The 16,513-nt window shown below is 35.3% G+C and overlaps 1 protein-coding gene across 2 annotated transcripts in view; it reads right to left on the bottom strand.

The window, feature by feature from the left end:
* Positions 1–16,513, bottom strand: part of slgA (proline dehydrogenase slgA) — a 135,190-nt gene that overhangs the window by 10,383 nt on the left and 108,294 nt on the right. For both annotated transcript variants that reach the window (XM_072538585.1, XM_072538586.1), the window contains 4 exons: positions 11,683–11,857; positions 10,953–11,195; positions 7,277–7,562; positions 3,471–3,683 (listed from right to left, as the gene is read on the bottom strand). In XM_072538585.1, coding sequence (XP_072394686.1) covers positions 3,478–3,683; positions 7,277–7,562; positions 10,953–11,195; positions 11,683–11,857 — 910 coding nt within the window. In that variant the 3' untranslated portion in view covers positions 3,471–3,477. The remainder of the gene's footprint in view (positions 1–3,470; positions 3,684–7,276; positions 7,563–10,952; positions 11,196–11,682; positions 11,858–16,513) is intronic.

Here is a 16,513-nt window from a genome sequence, read left to right as displayed (position 1 = left end):
AAATTGCGATTTCGTACTTCCTCTAGACGATTTTGATGCATAACCCCTGTTGAGGTCCGGTTTCGTAAAGACTGAAACACAAGGAAACGGTCATCTAGTGCCGTGGTCGTTGTTCTTCGTCCAGAGCCAGGTCGCCTGGTTAGCAAACTTGCCTCCTGAAAGCGTTGAAGCACTCGTTGAACCGTAGAAAGGCTTACGCCAACAGTTCTTGCGACTTGCCGTTTAGTGTGACCGTCTTCCACAAGTGCAAAAATGTGTGCCGTTTCAACAGTTAAAGGCATTTTAATGGCAACCTAATAATGGCACTAATAAACACTAATGGTGGCAATAATAAACGTTTGTCCGTTGCATTTGAACAGAAAGTCGAAGCACAAACTAGACATTTAAAACAAGCGGAGTTACAGGTAGCGTTCATTTTGGGAAGTGTGCACTTTACCGCGAAATTGGCACTATTGGAATTCTTTGTTACAAAGGAAACCGCAACAATTCTCAAAAACATGTGACCCGGATTTTATGATCGCGAGTATATATATATTATATATATATATATATATATATATATATATATATATATATATATATATATATATATATATATATACGAACACCTGCTACAACGGATAGAAGACGTAAGCTTAACGATGGGCCTTAAAATAAACAGAGATAAAACGAGAATAATGATAATTGACAGAGCTAACAACAATCAAAATCATCTGGTCATGATAAACAATATCGCTGTTGTAGATAAATTTGTGTATCTGGGCTCATTAATAACCAACAAAGGAGGCTGTACTGAAGAAATAAAGCGGCGGTCTGCAATCGCAAAAAACGCTATGGCAAAATTAAAAATTTGGAAAAGCCATGAAATAACTACCGATACAAAAATGAGACTAGTAAGAAGTCTAGTTTTTCCAGTTTTCACTTATGCATCGGAATGCTGGACCCTTACTGAGAAAGACAATGCTGAGAATACCATGGGTGGCCCGAAGAACAAATGAATCCATACTGGACCAGCTAAACATAAAGAAAAGACTAAGAACACAAATATCAGAACAAATAATAAGCTATTTTGGACATGTGCTTCGAAGAAATGGTCTTGAAAAACTTACCATCCAGGGAAAAGTAGAAGGCAAAAGAAATATAGGTAGATCTCCCACACGATACACGGACCATATTGTTGCTACCATTGGCGCTCCATTGTCAGAATGTGCTAGAATGGCAGAAGATAGAAAAACGTGGAGGAACATTGGGAAATTTAGCTAATAGCTTCATGATATCACGATCATTAGGTTAACGACTAAGAAGAAGAAGAATATATATATATATATATATATATATATATATATATATATATATATATATATATATATATATATATATAAAAATGTGCACTCGTAAGTGAAAGGGATATTTTCGGTCAAATTTGGAGATAAAAAAAGATAAGAGTTGTGCTACTTTATATATATACCGGTATTTAGGCGCCACGCCCTTCCGGTAGGGATCTATGGAGGAGTATCACCGAGCCGCAAGCCCTTATCTCTTGCCGTACTGCTCCACCATAGGCCGATCAGACACCAGCATATTCTAGTCTAAGCCGCAGATTCGTTTTAGAATTTTAAATTGCTGCGTTAGCCTTTCTATTTTTCTGTACACCGAGCTGGGGCTCGAACCCACATCCACTGAACCATTCGACAGTGAAACGAATGAGAATCGGCCGCCTAGCCCGCTTGGCTATCTGATCGACGATGTAGCAAGCAATTGCACTCCCAAAAATAAACATGATAAGCGTAAAAATAACATTTAAAATGCCATGAAGTTTGTTTTTGCTTACTTAGAAGAAAAAAGTGAAGATATAGGCTGAATCAGATGAAGATAGTCATCATCCGTTCTGGGCATTTTGCATCCCAATCCTATGATTCTGCGACTATCGCAGCAGAGGACATTGGCATTCTTGTCTTGCTCATCATCATCATCAGTGGCGTTATAGCTCTTTATGAGCCAAAGCCTTCTTCAGAACAATCCTCCATTCGCCCCTGTCTCTGGCAACACTTCTCCATGCTCTAATTCCGATAGACTTCAAATCATTTTCTAGGTTGTCTCGGTCTTCCTCTTCTTCGTTGTCCGATCGGCCCTCTTCGGTCAAAAACTTTTCTGACTATGGCATCTTCCTCTCGTCTGATTATATGACCTATCCATTTGAGGCGTGCTACCTTAATGAATTTTACAACGTCGGGTTCTCCAAATCTTCTATACAACTCAAAATTGTAACACCTGCGCCACAAACCTTGTTCTTTTATGCCTCCATATATTCGTCTTAGCATTTTTCGCTCAAAACGTTTGAGTAATTCTTGGTCATTCTCTGTTAGTGTCCAAGTTTCTGAACCATATGTTAGCACTGGTCTTATTCTTGTCTTGCTAACGGCATTAAAAAGAAAGCAGTCCAATGTATTTTTTAAACCTTCAAAAGGGTGGGTCAATTACACTATCCATAAAATTTTATACATGTCGACATGGCGTCATACGACGTCGTATCTATGGCAGAGAATTAGCTGTTTCTTCATGCTTTTTCAGGATGCGACACATCAGCAGCTTACAAGATCGGCAAACTTAAATTCATCAAAATTTTATAAAAACATCCTGAGTTAGCTAGCGAAACAGTGATTTTTGTGAAATGTGATTTAATCAGCAACTCCAAGGGCAAGGGACACTATACTTTTGCTGTAAGCCCACAGGATATTGTTCCAATCCCTAAAGCAAATATTATCAAACGAAAAAAAGGAACAGCTGCAGTTTTGGCCTCAAGCCCTTTCAAGATGGAAATAGTAGCCGCAAAAGCAGAAAAAGAAGAAAAGGAAAGGCTTAAGGAAATAAAGCTGGAACTGAAAAAAGGAAAGCAGAGTAACAAGAGGAATGAGGGAAGCAAAGAGCGTGCTTTATTTAATGACTCGAACAGTGACGTAAGTGATACTGATTGCCTTTTCTGCGGGGACTTGAAGGATGGATAAAGTGTTCGGGCTGTTTACGATGGGCACATGAAGCTTGTGCTGGGTGTGAAGAAGAAGACAATGACTTTCTTTGTGACGTTTGTAAATAAACTCGGTGTGAAACTTTCTTTTTCTACGATGGCAATAATGTTTCTATTTTGAAAATACACTTTCTATTAGTATACAAATTCAGTCTAAATTTTGTATTTTATATCGGGCAAAGTGGCCATCTCATGACCAGTTAGTTTGCCCCACCTCGCAGGACAAAGTGACCATTTTGTAGGGTTACGGTGAAATTTATGTATCTAAAAAATTTACCGAGACAAAGTGAAAATTAAAATTGTCTTATGTAGATAAGTATATGTAATATCGTATGTTAATATATAGTGTTAACAAGTTAGTTGAAAAATTTGGAAATGTAAATTATACTCGGAAATCCATTGAAGTTAAATAAGAAATATTACGATTAAAAATAAACTATTTTACCTAGTGTTTATATGGGAACATAATTTCCTTTAGGTGTATACCATAATTGACCTCTAGATAAGCGCCGGAGAATTTCGCTTGCAAGTAATTTCTTTTCTTTCTTAATTTTCTTTAATACGCCTTTATTTTCGTGAGCTCTTCGAGATAAATACGGTAATACTTCTTTTACGGGTCCGTAGGGGATGTATTTGTAAGATGAATATCCAGATTGACCTAAAAATATAAAAATTTAAACTCGCCTGTTAAAAAATAAAAACGTTACAGTTGGCAATCGAAACAAATTTTATAAAAACAAAGTTTTTACTCTTTTACCGTTAACTACTTGTTGATTTTACTACATAAAAATGGCGAACATGCCTTATTTTGTAACATAATTTTAAAAGAGATCATTAACATGTAGAGCTGAGGTCACTGAATGGTTTACACCTTCATTTTTACATTGTAGGTAATAGTGTAATCGCAGTGTCGTACGGATTTGCTAAATGTCAAAGTGCTTGTCAAGTAATTTCGTGCGTATTGAAATATAAAATAAAAAGCTATTAAACACGTCTAAAATGCCTAGAATACATTTGAATGGCGCAAAAAATCAAGAACAATTGCGAAACTAATTTGAAGAAGCTTGGTCACTAAGACAAGTTGCTGCAGATTTGAACGTGAGCCATAATGTGCATATGGAAAATCAAACAAAGATGGGATCATTTTCACTCTATAGCACGGAGGACAGACGGTCTCTACAGAGCAACAAGATGAGGTGTTACTAGATTATCTGAGAGAAGCTCCTTTTGTCCGAAAAGACAGCGTTTCCGGGCAGAATTCATACTGCACGTGGAAGGATTGAAGCAAGTGAATTGATAAATTGTGCAAAGGAAACATTTTTGACTGAGGATCACAAGAGGAGACGAGTTGCATTTTGAAATGAATTCGTTGAAAAATGCTTAACCGTGAAGACAACTTTTAGTCTAACATTGCATTTTCCGATGAAAAGTGTCATTCAAAATCATATAGCAATGGTCGAATAAGAGTTTATAGGCCCAGAAATCATAGGTTTAATAAACGGTATACTCATCAATTAAGAAATAGTGGAGGATTCTCGGTAAACGTATGGGGATAGATAAGTGGATAAGTGCTGGAGTCCCGAGCGTTTGTTCTCATATAGAAGAAAAATAAATAGGATTATATTACAAACATATTCTTGACATCATAATGTTACCATCTGTGATTCAGAGATTCCTCAATAACCAATTCTTCTTACAACATGACAATTGCCCGGTGCATACGAGTAGAATTGTTCGAATGAAAGAAACCCAAGGTCACGGAGTATAATAATTGAACTATGCATGGGAGGAGCTTTGTTGAATATAACATAAGGATATCAGCGCTATCTATGACCAGAAGATAATTGTATTGCAAAGTTGTATTGATATTAATGGGACTTCCACCACATATTAATTGTGTTACTGTTTATCATTATTTAATATAAAATAGATTTAAAATAAAATGGATGGAAAAAGGTATTCTAACAGGGAACTGTAAGCTGAATAGGCACTTGAAGTTGATGGGATTATCAGATGATGACCTGTGCAGATTCTGTCACCTCGAAGAAGAAACCGCAGAGCACATTCTATGTCAGTGTGACAGTCTGGTAAATGTGCGATTCTTTGCATTAAGAGAAGAAAATCCACGGGCAAATAGCTACATGGAAGGTACAGTCTCGAAGCTATTAGACTTTTTAAAAAGGGTTAGGCTAGAGAATGTTATCTATGACTAGAGGTGCACAATAGATCTGAAAAGGTCGCAGTGGTATAGACCAAAAGGCAACCTCTCTAAATCTATCTATCTATCTACTCTATGGAGAAATCATACATTAAGGCAAATCGGATAAGATGGACAGGACACGTACTGAGATCGAATGATGAAAGACTATTTAATACTAAATTACTAAATACAACCTTCTGGGACAGGTCCAATGAAAGAAGGTCAATTGGTCGCCCAAGAAAAAGATGGAAAGATGCAGTAACGAGTGATCTACGTAAGATAGGGGTGCAACAATGGGAGATTGCTGCATAAGGCCGGCAAGACCGGAGTAAAATAGTAAACGCGGCGAAGATTGAGTTGTAGAGCCAAGAAAGAAGAACATATCAGCATTCCGGTTAAGTTTGTTAACGATTTGTATACCACTGGAGAAATACCTGAGAATGGCGAAATACAATAAGCTACACAGCAAAGATTTTTCTTCACACAGTATATGGAAGAATAAGTAACGCTATAGGGACCTGGATGAAACTCAGTTTCTCTTAAAGAGATACATCTTGCCCCGTGAGACATTTTTTGTCTTTTCTCCAAAAGTGCCACGACAGACGTAAAGATCTGTGGCTTTAATCGATTATGAAATGCTTTCGAATGAATACAGCACTTTTGAATAAATTTAAAACCTCAGGAATCGATGGTATATATCTGTGTATCATAGAAAACTTGTATTGAAAGCAGTGGTTCTAATCGATGAAAGAGTGGCTGATAAATGTTACATTTAAAAAAGCGTCAGACAGGGATGCATTCTGTCCCCGCTGTTATTCAATATAGAACTTTTCTGGACTGTCCTGTCTGGAATTTATTACCGTTAACAGGATGCTCCCATTAACGGATGCCCATGATTTTTGAAGTTATACTTCTATACGCACGGTCGGCGTTGGAAATTTGCATGAGAGTGAATCTGTGAAACCATTACATATGTAAGATAATGAGTAAGAGAGAGACAGAAGATATATTTTCTCTCTCTTCCTCTCTCGAGAATAAAAATGTTCCTTTTGTATATATATTTATTATATATATTATATATAATATTGTATATATATATATAATATTATATATAATACAATATGTATTAATATTATAATTTATGTGATATGTTTTGTATTATTTAAAATTAAACGTTTATAATTATTTTAGGCTTTTGTATTTCAAAATAATCACTGTTTTACCGAGAACTGTCAATTTTGAAATCCGTTAGTGTCATGTCTAATTGGCAAATCCTTTACGTGTTTGGTTCATACGCTGGTGGTTGTGAGTTCGAATCCCAATTATGAATTTCCTTTTTTATTTTTGAAATATTTAAAAATCTCACGTTAATCTTATTAAATATATGTAATATACGCAAAAAACATAAATTTTAAAATAAAATGAAAATTTACAACATAATCCGAGTTGTTGGTTTTTTATTTTTATCTTCGTAAAGTAAGTTATGTATATTGGCAGTTTTAAATACTTATGAATATTACATTTTAATTTATATTGTATTATTATATTGAATTATGTTGCAGTGTATTTATTGTATTGTAATTTTTATATTAATAACAAAATAAACAATGAACTTTACTGCAGAGTATGTTACAGGTCAAATGTTTATATACAGCAAACGATGCACCATATACCTATATAACTAATTCTTTTTCTCTTTCTGCTCTCTCTTACCTATAGCATTACATATGTAATGATTGTGCAGATTGACTCCTATATAAATTTTTAACGGCGAACGCGTGTATAGAAGTATAACTTCTACCGGCAGTCCCTCTGGACTGCCACATCCGTTTTTTATACAAAGAAAAAGAACACAACTGATTTAAGCGCATTCCATTTTGACTGATTGTTACTCTACTTGTCTCCCAACAGACGTTGAATATAAAGCTTATCTAATATGTCAACTAAATCCTAAATAGCATCGCAGCGTATCCTACGATCTTCTATTTCTTGCCTAAGTATCTTTTTTTTTAGAATATCAAAAATTTAACATTATTTTTAGAAAACCTTACCTAATGGGAAAGTAATATAATCACACATAGCAAACAATTGTCCAAAACATATCACTTTATCTTTGGGTTCCACCCCATATTCCTCCATTTTTCTAATAGCAAATCGCACGGTATCTTCATTGTGAGAAGCTACCATTATAGCAATTTTCTTGTCTTCTCCTTTTTGCTTGAAGGCCTTTATCCTCCTCAAACATTCTGAAAGGGTTTTATGATACATCTCGGATGTAGCTTCGTAATCTGGATTGGTTGGATCAGGATAGTCCATTGCGGCTGCCCTGGCTCGTTCCTGAAAAATTAAACATAGTTTACAAATTCAATTTCAAAATAATTTTTTTTTTATGTAGTATGGATTTATTCTTCTTCCCATTCACTAGGAGAATACACTGCATTCTTAGCTTTTGCAAATTTTTCCACTAATGCAAAATCTCTATTACTAGGTAGCATGGTGTGCCCTACTTGTGGAAAAACGTGAATTATTTTTTTAAAACTTTTAGATGAGAGGAGTTGTAGTTAAAATCCTAAGATAGTCCAATTCTTGTTTTAACCACAGCAGTTATCAGATACAGCATAAAGTGTGTCACCACAAACATCAAACTTATCAAAATATTTCTTTAAGCAACTAGCAATTTCATCGGATCCTCGTTTAGCAATGGATTCGTCCCAAAGGAAAAAGTAGTCATATTCTGGCTTGTTGCAGCAATGGACACTCAAATTATAACACCAAAGTTTTTTTTTATAAAAACATGGACAGGTGGTTAATTTAGGTGTAGCACATGTACGTCATTTTCTTCAGACTCTTCCACTGCCTTTTCAAGAACTTCTCTTGCAGCTTTTGCTTTCTTTAAGTGTAACTCTTTAGAAGTTTCTAATTCCTTAAGTTTTTCATTATAACCAATTTCTTTAGAATGGTTTATAGTAATTTGGAACTCATTGCACTTTGCACAAGTGTCAGATTTAGGAGTTTTAAAAGAAATATTATAGTCCTCTGTAAAAATTCTTCTGAACATGTCTGAAGAAATAAATTAAAATGTTTTGTGCTCGATGATTTTCTATCTACTTTTCATATAATATTTCAATATTGTAACCAAGGCTCCTATACTCTTTATCCGTGTTATCAGGTCGGCTGCAATGGCTTTCATATCGAGGTAAAGAGTATATTCCTTTTTTGGTTTCCATATCTACCTCTGCGGTCTTTTTCAGGAAAAATAACACCCTTCTTAAACTCCTTCTTCTTATTGTTGTGCCTATCCGTTACAAATGTTGGCGATCATCATGGCGATCTTTATCTTATCTGCAGCAGCGCGGAAAAGCTGCACAGATGTTGTATTGAACCAGATTCTGAGGTTCTTTAACCAAGATGTTCTTCTTCTTCCTGGACCTCGTTTTCCAAAGATTTTTCCTTGCAGGATGGCTTGAAGGAGAGAATATCTGGATTCATTTCGCATAATATGGTCGAAGACATCTTAAGCTTACTCACAATATATTCCACTCGACCTCTACCGATTCCATGCAAAGAAGTAAATGCATTTTTGCAAACATTAAAATTTTTGTTGTTTGATTGAATAGAGTATTCAAAAGTAGAAGTCCTCCTCGTATCCCTTTTGCTGGTCTTTCGTTTTATATTGTTTCTATGCATACATCCGAATAGATAAGTATTTTGTATATCATAGCTTGAGAGCTGCCAGAACTTAGAAAATATTTTAAATCGCTCATCTGCTGATACTATCTCAACATTTTCTTTTACATGTACATGGAAGCCCAACAGCTTTTTTGCTTACTTCATCACCACTTCCTCTGTATTTTTTATATTTCTCTCCAGAATCTTTTAATATTTTTGTTTTCTTTTGTCTGTTTACCTGTATCTTTCTTTTTCTTCCCTTCTTTACATTAATATTCTAAAAAAATGTAAATTTAGTACGTGAGAAATAATGTCAAGTACTAAGTAATATATATATTTACTAAGTAAATACTACTAGCATTTGCAGATGATGTTGACATAATCGCAAGATCAAGAAGAGAAATGATAGAGGCATACAACCAAATAGAACGAGCTGCACAAAATAGTGGTCTTAAAATCAATCAGACCAAAACAAAATATATGCAGGTAAGAAAAAACGCAGAAATAAGGCAGCCACAAAATATAACAATAGGAGAATACAAAATAGAGGAGGTAAAAAACTTTATATACTTGGGATCCCTAGTCACGTCTGATAATAACGTTACGGAGGAAGTGAAGAGGCGAATATTTATTGCAAATAAATGTTACCATGGCTTAATTAGACACCTAAGATCAGATAACGTCGCAAGAAAGACAAAATGCCAAATATATAAAACTCTAATAAGACCGGTACTCACATATGGCTCAGAAACCTGGACACTTACTAAAAGAGAGGAAACGTTGTTAGCCACCTTCGAAAGAAAAATCTTGCAACACATATATAAGGGCACAAAAGAAAACGGAATATGGCGAAGACGATACAACTCTGAACTATACAAAATATACCAGGATCCGGATATTATAACATTCATCAAAATAGGACGGCTGCGTTGGATAGGACATGTAGAAAGAATGGAAGAAGGCGAAATACCAAACAAAATATTCAAACAGATGCCAGTAGGAAAAAGAACAAGAGGAAGACCGAAACTGAGATACTTAGAACAAATAGAAAATGATATAACAACCTTAAAAATAAAAAACTGGAGAAAAGCACGAAACAGATCGGAATGGAGAAGAATCCTAGAACAGGCCAAGACCCAAAAAGGGTTGTCGAGCCAGTAATGATGATGATTAAGGATTAAGTAATATGACTAGCTATTCCTGCAAGTAAAACATGTTATATGTATCATATCACTTAACAGATTTTACTAACATAATAAATAAATATCACTAATAGCAAGTAAAACGTGGTATCCGCCATCACTTAACAGATTTTACATGTAGTGTTAGAATCTTAACCTAAAAACTGAGTCTGAGCCCTCAAAGCGCTCTTCTGCTGAAGAAACATCACTATTTTTCGACATTTTTAAACAAAAAACAAAATAAAACAGGCAAGTTGTTAAGTACACTTATAGTGTGCTCACTGCAGTTCACAGGTTTTACATGCAAAACACATAATACTTGACAGTTAACAGATTTTGACGATGTGAGGTAGTGACATCTATGAGTCAAATACCCAATTTTGAAAATTTAAATCTTAGATAATGTTAATTACTATTTAACTGGGAATAAGCCACAATTAAAGATTAAAATACGTTTATTGACGTTTTAATTTCCACTTCGGAAATCGTTCTCAAAATACAAACTAATGTTTGTATTTTGAGAACGATTTCCGAAGTGGAAATTAAAACGTCAATAAACGTATTTTAATCTTTAATTGTGGCTTATTCCCAGTTAAATAGTAATTAATTTAAAATGCCACAAGAAAATAGCTTCAGAACAATAGATAATGTTACTTAACATGTTTTACTAACGGACCCTTCAAATGTTTCATTAGTACCAATCGAATCGACCCTCACATAGCAGTGTGTTTATCGTAAGAGCAACCTTTTCTTCACCAAAGGTGAAGAAAAATCAATTTTGTAGTAGTAACATAATGTTTTCAGATTTTAAGTTATTACTAATGGTGATGGTAATCATCCAAAATAGTATGTATTATGAAAACATAAGCAAACTTACCTGTTCGAGATATGCTCCCCGGACGAGTTTAGCTCCAAAATAGAAGTCTTGACGTTTTGCTTGTTCCAAATCAGTTGAAACTTCATCAAACGCATTTTTCAAATAGCATTGGTAGGTATTAAATACTATCGCTTTTTGTTTGTTGTACTTTCTCATATATTCCAAAGTAATTCGGGTAATTGCTGGTTGGAAATATGTTTGTTCTGCATCAACCATTATCCTAACATCCATTTCCTGTGCTGCCTACGAAAATTACAATAATTAGATATTTTGGTTTAGAAGGTATTAATGGGGAAAGTCTTAAAAATACTGATCACTTTTCTTATCTCGGCAGCAATTTTTCTAAAGATGCGAACATTGATAAAGACATTTAGTGTCAACTAAGGTGTACCAGTGCAGCTTTCGGCCGAAATGATAAGGGTTTTTCACAACCACAAGATCAGCATCTAAACAAAACTGTACGTTTACCGCACCATAGTGATTCTTAGGTACTCTGAATAAAAACGATTATGACAAAAGTCGAAGTTTTCGAGATATGGCTTTATAGAAGAACCCTGAGAATATCTTACTTATACAGAGTCACGAATGAAGAAGTCTTAATAAGACTTTCAAAAGAAACGGAACTGAATTATGAAATAAAGGTTGAACTAAATCGAAGCAATGAAACAGTGTCGGGCGCAAATCTGTGCTTACTGAAACTTTGAATTGTTGGATTTCATGTACTACTTACTTTTACAATGGTATTAAATCTCCTAACCATATTTCTAAACATCTCCTCTTCCTTTGGTGATAGCTGTGTTAATAGCCTGATCATCCTTCCTGATTTTAAGTCTGGAACTCTGAAGGAAGTACTCAACTCTTGGTTCTCGTCAATAATACCCGACCAGGGGAATAAGTGGAGAACACTGCAATTAAAAATATATTTTGAATATTATTTATATTTTTTTCATTTATGAATAATAGTAAAGATAGGTATATAAACTAAAAAACCTATAAAAATTGTGGTTCGTAACTAGTGTCTTCCTTGGCTTTTCGTATGCCGTTTTCAGACAGTGGCTATTTTTTTCTCTTTTTTTTTTCTCAGAAGCCTTTTGCTGTTATAACCGATCGAGCTTGCAGGGACCGACGGCTTTACAGACTCTCTGAAGCACGATTGCGGCTCAGTTAAATTAGAAATTGAAAAATTTTTGGTGTAGGGTTCGTACCCGGGCTGTACGGCTTGGTAAGCCAGTACCTAGCCACTGAGCTATGGCCCCCACGGATACGGTGGCAATAATCATGCCAACACTATCATGGAACTTTTCTTTATCAGAGGAAAGATTTGTGGTTGTTGTGTTGAACCACGTTGAATTCGCCTTCCTGGACATCGTCTTTAATCATACAAAATACATATGCAACACACAACACAATACACAAGAACTCTCTCACACACACAAACGCTTATATCACATATTAATAATGCAGAGCACTTAGAATAATCAGAATTTGAAGTTCCGTAGGACAAAAATTTACCTTCATATCTTTTCAGCCAAAGCATGGCTGTTGCCTATAAAACAGCGGCCAAGTGGGTTAATTTTTAATTTTGTGAAATGAGTCTCTATTATAAATGACATCTTCAAAATGTACACCATTGCGGTGCAAACAAAGTTCATAAAAAATCTATTTACTTTAAGGATATGTTAATATAAAAATTACAACATTATAATATTAGTCCGGGCAGTGGCGCACCCGGAATTTGTCGGGGGGGGGGGTTTAAATTTTTTTATGCTACCTCCATTTGGAGTCCCTAAAATTTGGGGTTTTAGTTTAATTTAAAGTACTAAAGATACCAGTGCCAAAGATTCAGGTATCTATTATCCTGCCTACCAACTTTACTTTAAGGATATGTTAATATGAAAATTACAACATTATAATATTAGTCCGGGCAGTGGCGCACCCAGAATTTGTCTGGGGGGGGGGGTTTAAATTTTTTTATGCTACCTACATTTTGAGTCCCTAAAATTTGGGTTTTAGTTTAATTTAAAGTACTAAAGATAGCAGTGCCAAAGATTCAGGTATCTATTATCCTGCCTACCAACTAAAACCACCCTCTCTTACTCGTGCGCATTTGACTGTCGCACGTACCGTACTCTGAAAGTGGGGTGGCCGCTGTAAGGATGACGACATTTTTGGAACACTCCCTTCTCTTATCTAGATCTTATCTATTGTTCTGAAGCTATTTTCTTGTGGTATTTTAAAGTAATTACCATTTTAATGAGAATAAGTCACAATTGAAGGTTAAAATAAGTTTATTGACGTTTGACATTAATCCAACTTGTAAATGCAATACATTTTGGAAACGGCTATCGCCGTATTCCCGTTCTCCTCCGCCAATCCTGCCGGTCCAAGGCATGCTCCTCCTCCAAACCTCTCGATTCCATCGCTCTTCTAATTCCATCATTCCATGAGCGTCGAGTTCTACCTCCTTTTCTTCTTCCAGTGGGCTTCCATTTGTGAAGTTTTTGGGGCCAACGTTCGTCAGGCATTCTCAATAGGTGTCCAAACCATTTTGAGCCTCTTCTTTCTATTCTGTCAATGACCGTTTCTGTAGCATTCATGTTATTTCTTATAGATTCGTTGGTCTTCCTTTCCTGCCTTGATGTTCTATCACTTCTTCTCAAATAATCCATTTCAACTGCCAACAATCTTCTCTTAAGGTGTGTATTAATTGTCCATACTTCGGAGCCATAACAAAGAACTGATTCAACCATGGTTTGCCCTATTCTTTTTTTGTTCCTTTTAGAAATGTTGCGATCTCACCATAAGGAGTTCAGATATCCTACAATTTTACGTCCCTGATTAATTCGGTGTTTAATTTCGGTTTCTCCCAAGCCGTTCTTAGAAATGAGTGCACCTAAATATTTAAATTTTTCCACTTGTTTGATTTCCACGTCCTCGACGATCAACACTTCAAACCTTGCATCTGAATTGATAACTAAATATTCTGTTTTCTCCATGCTGACTTTTAAACTCCATTTTACATATTCTCTGTATAGACGCTTTATCATAAATTCTAGTTCATAAGAATCTTGAGCTAGGACGACTTGGTTATCCGCAAAGTTCAGGGAGAACAGTACGTCATTTCCTATGTGGATTCGCATTAACTGGCAGTGGTTTTTCCAATTTTGGAGGGCTGCCTCAATATATAAATTAAACAGTACGGGTGACATACTGCATCCTTGTTTTAGCCCTTTAGTTACTTTTATTGGCTGAGATAGCCTATTTCCGATTTTTAGCTAAGTAGTGTTATCCCTGTATAATTCTGTGATTATTCCTAAAAGGTATGGACTAATGTCAAGTAGCTGTAAAGCTTGCCCAATTTAAGTCTTGGAATTGTGTCATACGCGTTTTCTAGGTCGATTAAGGCTAGAGGTACTTCGGTACCAACTGCTATTCTTTTTTCTATTAATTGTTGGAGTATAAACAAGTTATCAGTGCAAGATCAAGGATCAAAGATTCAAACGTCAATAAACTTATTTTAACCTTCAATTGCGGCTTATTCCCATTAAAGTAGTAATTAGAACTTATCTCTGTCGTTGGCCCGGTTGGTGTTTCTCTTCTTCTTTCTTTTTAATGACTGCTTGGATGTAATTGTGAACACTATTCCATCCCTCCGTATTTCCCGTCATCTTTACGATCATCTCTTACAGTCACAGGGTTCATACCTATTTCTTTATACATTGTGTTTCTCTCCACTGTACATCTATTACACTCCAGCATTGTGTGAGTAACAATGTCGGAATATTCGCAGTATAGGCATTTATCTGTATCTGTCTTTCTGAACCTATGAACATACGCCCTAAAACAGACAATCTACCCAGTCCCTTCGGCTCGGGATCAGCATCTTGGTCCACTGTGCAACATCTTCCTTGTTGTTCCCCTCTTCTTGCCATCTTTCCATTGATCTTACCCTTTCTTTTTTTTTTATAGCTGTTGTCAAATGCTCCCTTCTCTCATAGAGATGCCTGTTTTCTACTGCTAACACATGCAGAGGAACACAACCCGTGATAGTCCACAAGGCCGCCGCAGATACAGTCCTGTAGGCGCATGCTACTCGCAACAGACTCGTTCTGTCTACTTTTGTCATAAGCCTAATATTAGGTATCTATATCTAAATATAATGAAAAATATTAATTATTGTGTATTTATACAATAATTATTGAGTTCTACATATTTAACGTGGTAATTTAGTTATTCAATTAATTTAGTTTTGGATTTTTCGTATTGTGTGTGAAAGGCAAGTTACATTTTCCTACTGTTCTTTATATATTTTTTACTTTATATGCCCTGGAGTGGGTTTAACCCCCAAAACCCCCCCCCTGGATGCGCTACAGAGTCTGGGATCCCTGCCCATTTTTACCATTTATTACAAAAAGCTAACTTTTTGTGAAGATTCCAGACTATATGGTTCGTTATGTAATTATTAAAAGCTCTATTCTTGGATATTTCCTTATATTTATAAAGAATATTATTTATAATACATTTGCTATATTAAATCAATATTAATATCTAAATTGAAACTGAAACTATCGAACTGTTCAACGTAAGATGATACTCAGATGAAGGTTGTTCAAATAATATTCTTTACTATAATAATACAAAACACTTTTCATTATTTTATACAAATGTTTAATATAATTTAATAGCCAAGATAACGGTTCTTCAAATATTTTTTCTTACTTTCCTTAATACAGAAACAACTTTCACTTTAATATTTAATAAAATATACTGATATAATTTTGAAACTAATCAACATTTGTAGAATGAAATAAAAAATACCCTGGCGATTTTATACAGGGTGCAAACCACTTATGGAGCAAAATTATTTCTGTCCTTGTTTTAAAAAATCATAAAAAACACTGAGACCCGTCGTTTTTTTATATAAATGTGCTTTCACGATATTTTTGATACTAAACAAGAGACGATAGATGGAAACGTTGTCGGAAACTATAGGAAAAGAAAGGAATAACAAGAAGAAAAACCAGAGGTTTGACCAGGAGTGCCAACAAAGCTTGCATCAGAAAGCAATGAAGAGGCTAGAGTTACTAACACGCCCTACAGATGAGAACAGGTAAGACTACAACAGAGTAAGGACTCAAATGAGAAAACTTTTGAGAAGAAAAAAGAAACAGTACCTAGAAGCGCGAATACAGCAACTGGAGGAAGAACATAGAACCGGTCAGTCTAGACAGTTGTATAAGGATCTAAAAACAATGAAGGGAAACACGATCAACAGCCCAAGATTTATAAAAGACGATGCAGGACAATTGCTCACAGAAGACGAGGAGATAAGCCGCCAATGAAGAAGATATTTTGAGCAACTCCTAAATACAGAAAAACCCACAACGACCCGAAGTACAGGGCATCTTTTCTACAGTATGGGTAATGAAGAAACATCAGAGGGATGCATTGGGTTTTTTATACATAGAAAAGAAAGCATAGCGATAAAATTACATCTATTAAGGGAATATAGAACAGAGTTGCCAACTTAACATTACAACTCAATAAAAGATACAGCATCA

Source organism: Diabrotica undecimpunctata, chromosome 7, assembly GCF_040954645.1.
Source record: "Diabrotica undecimpunctata isolate CICGRU chromosome 7, icDiaUnde3, whole genome shotgun sequence".
Taxonomy (NCBI): domain Eukaryota; kingdom Metazoa; phylum Arthropoda; class Insecta; order Coleoptera; family Chrysomelidae; genus Diabrotica; species Diabrotica undecimpunctata.
Note: the sequence above shows the minus strand (reverse complement) of the source record. Positions and strands in the feature narration are given on the sequence as shown.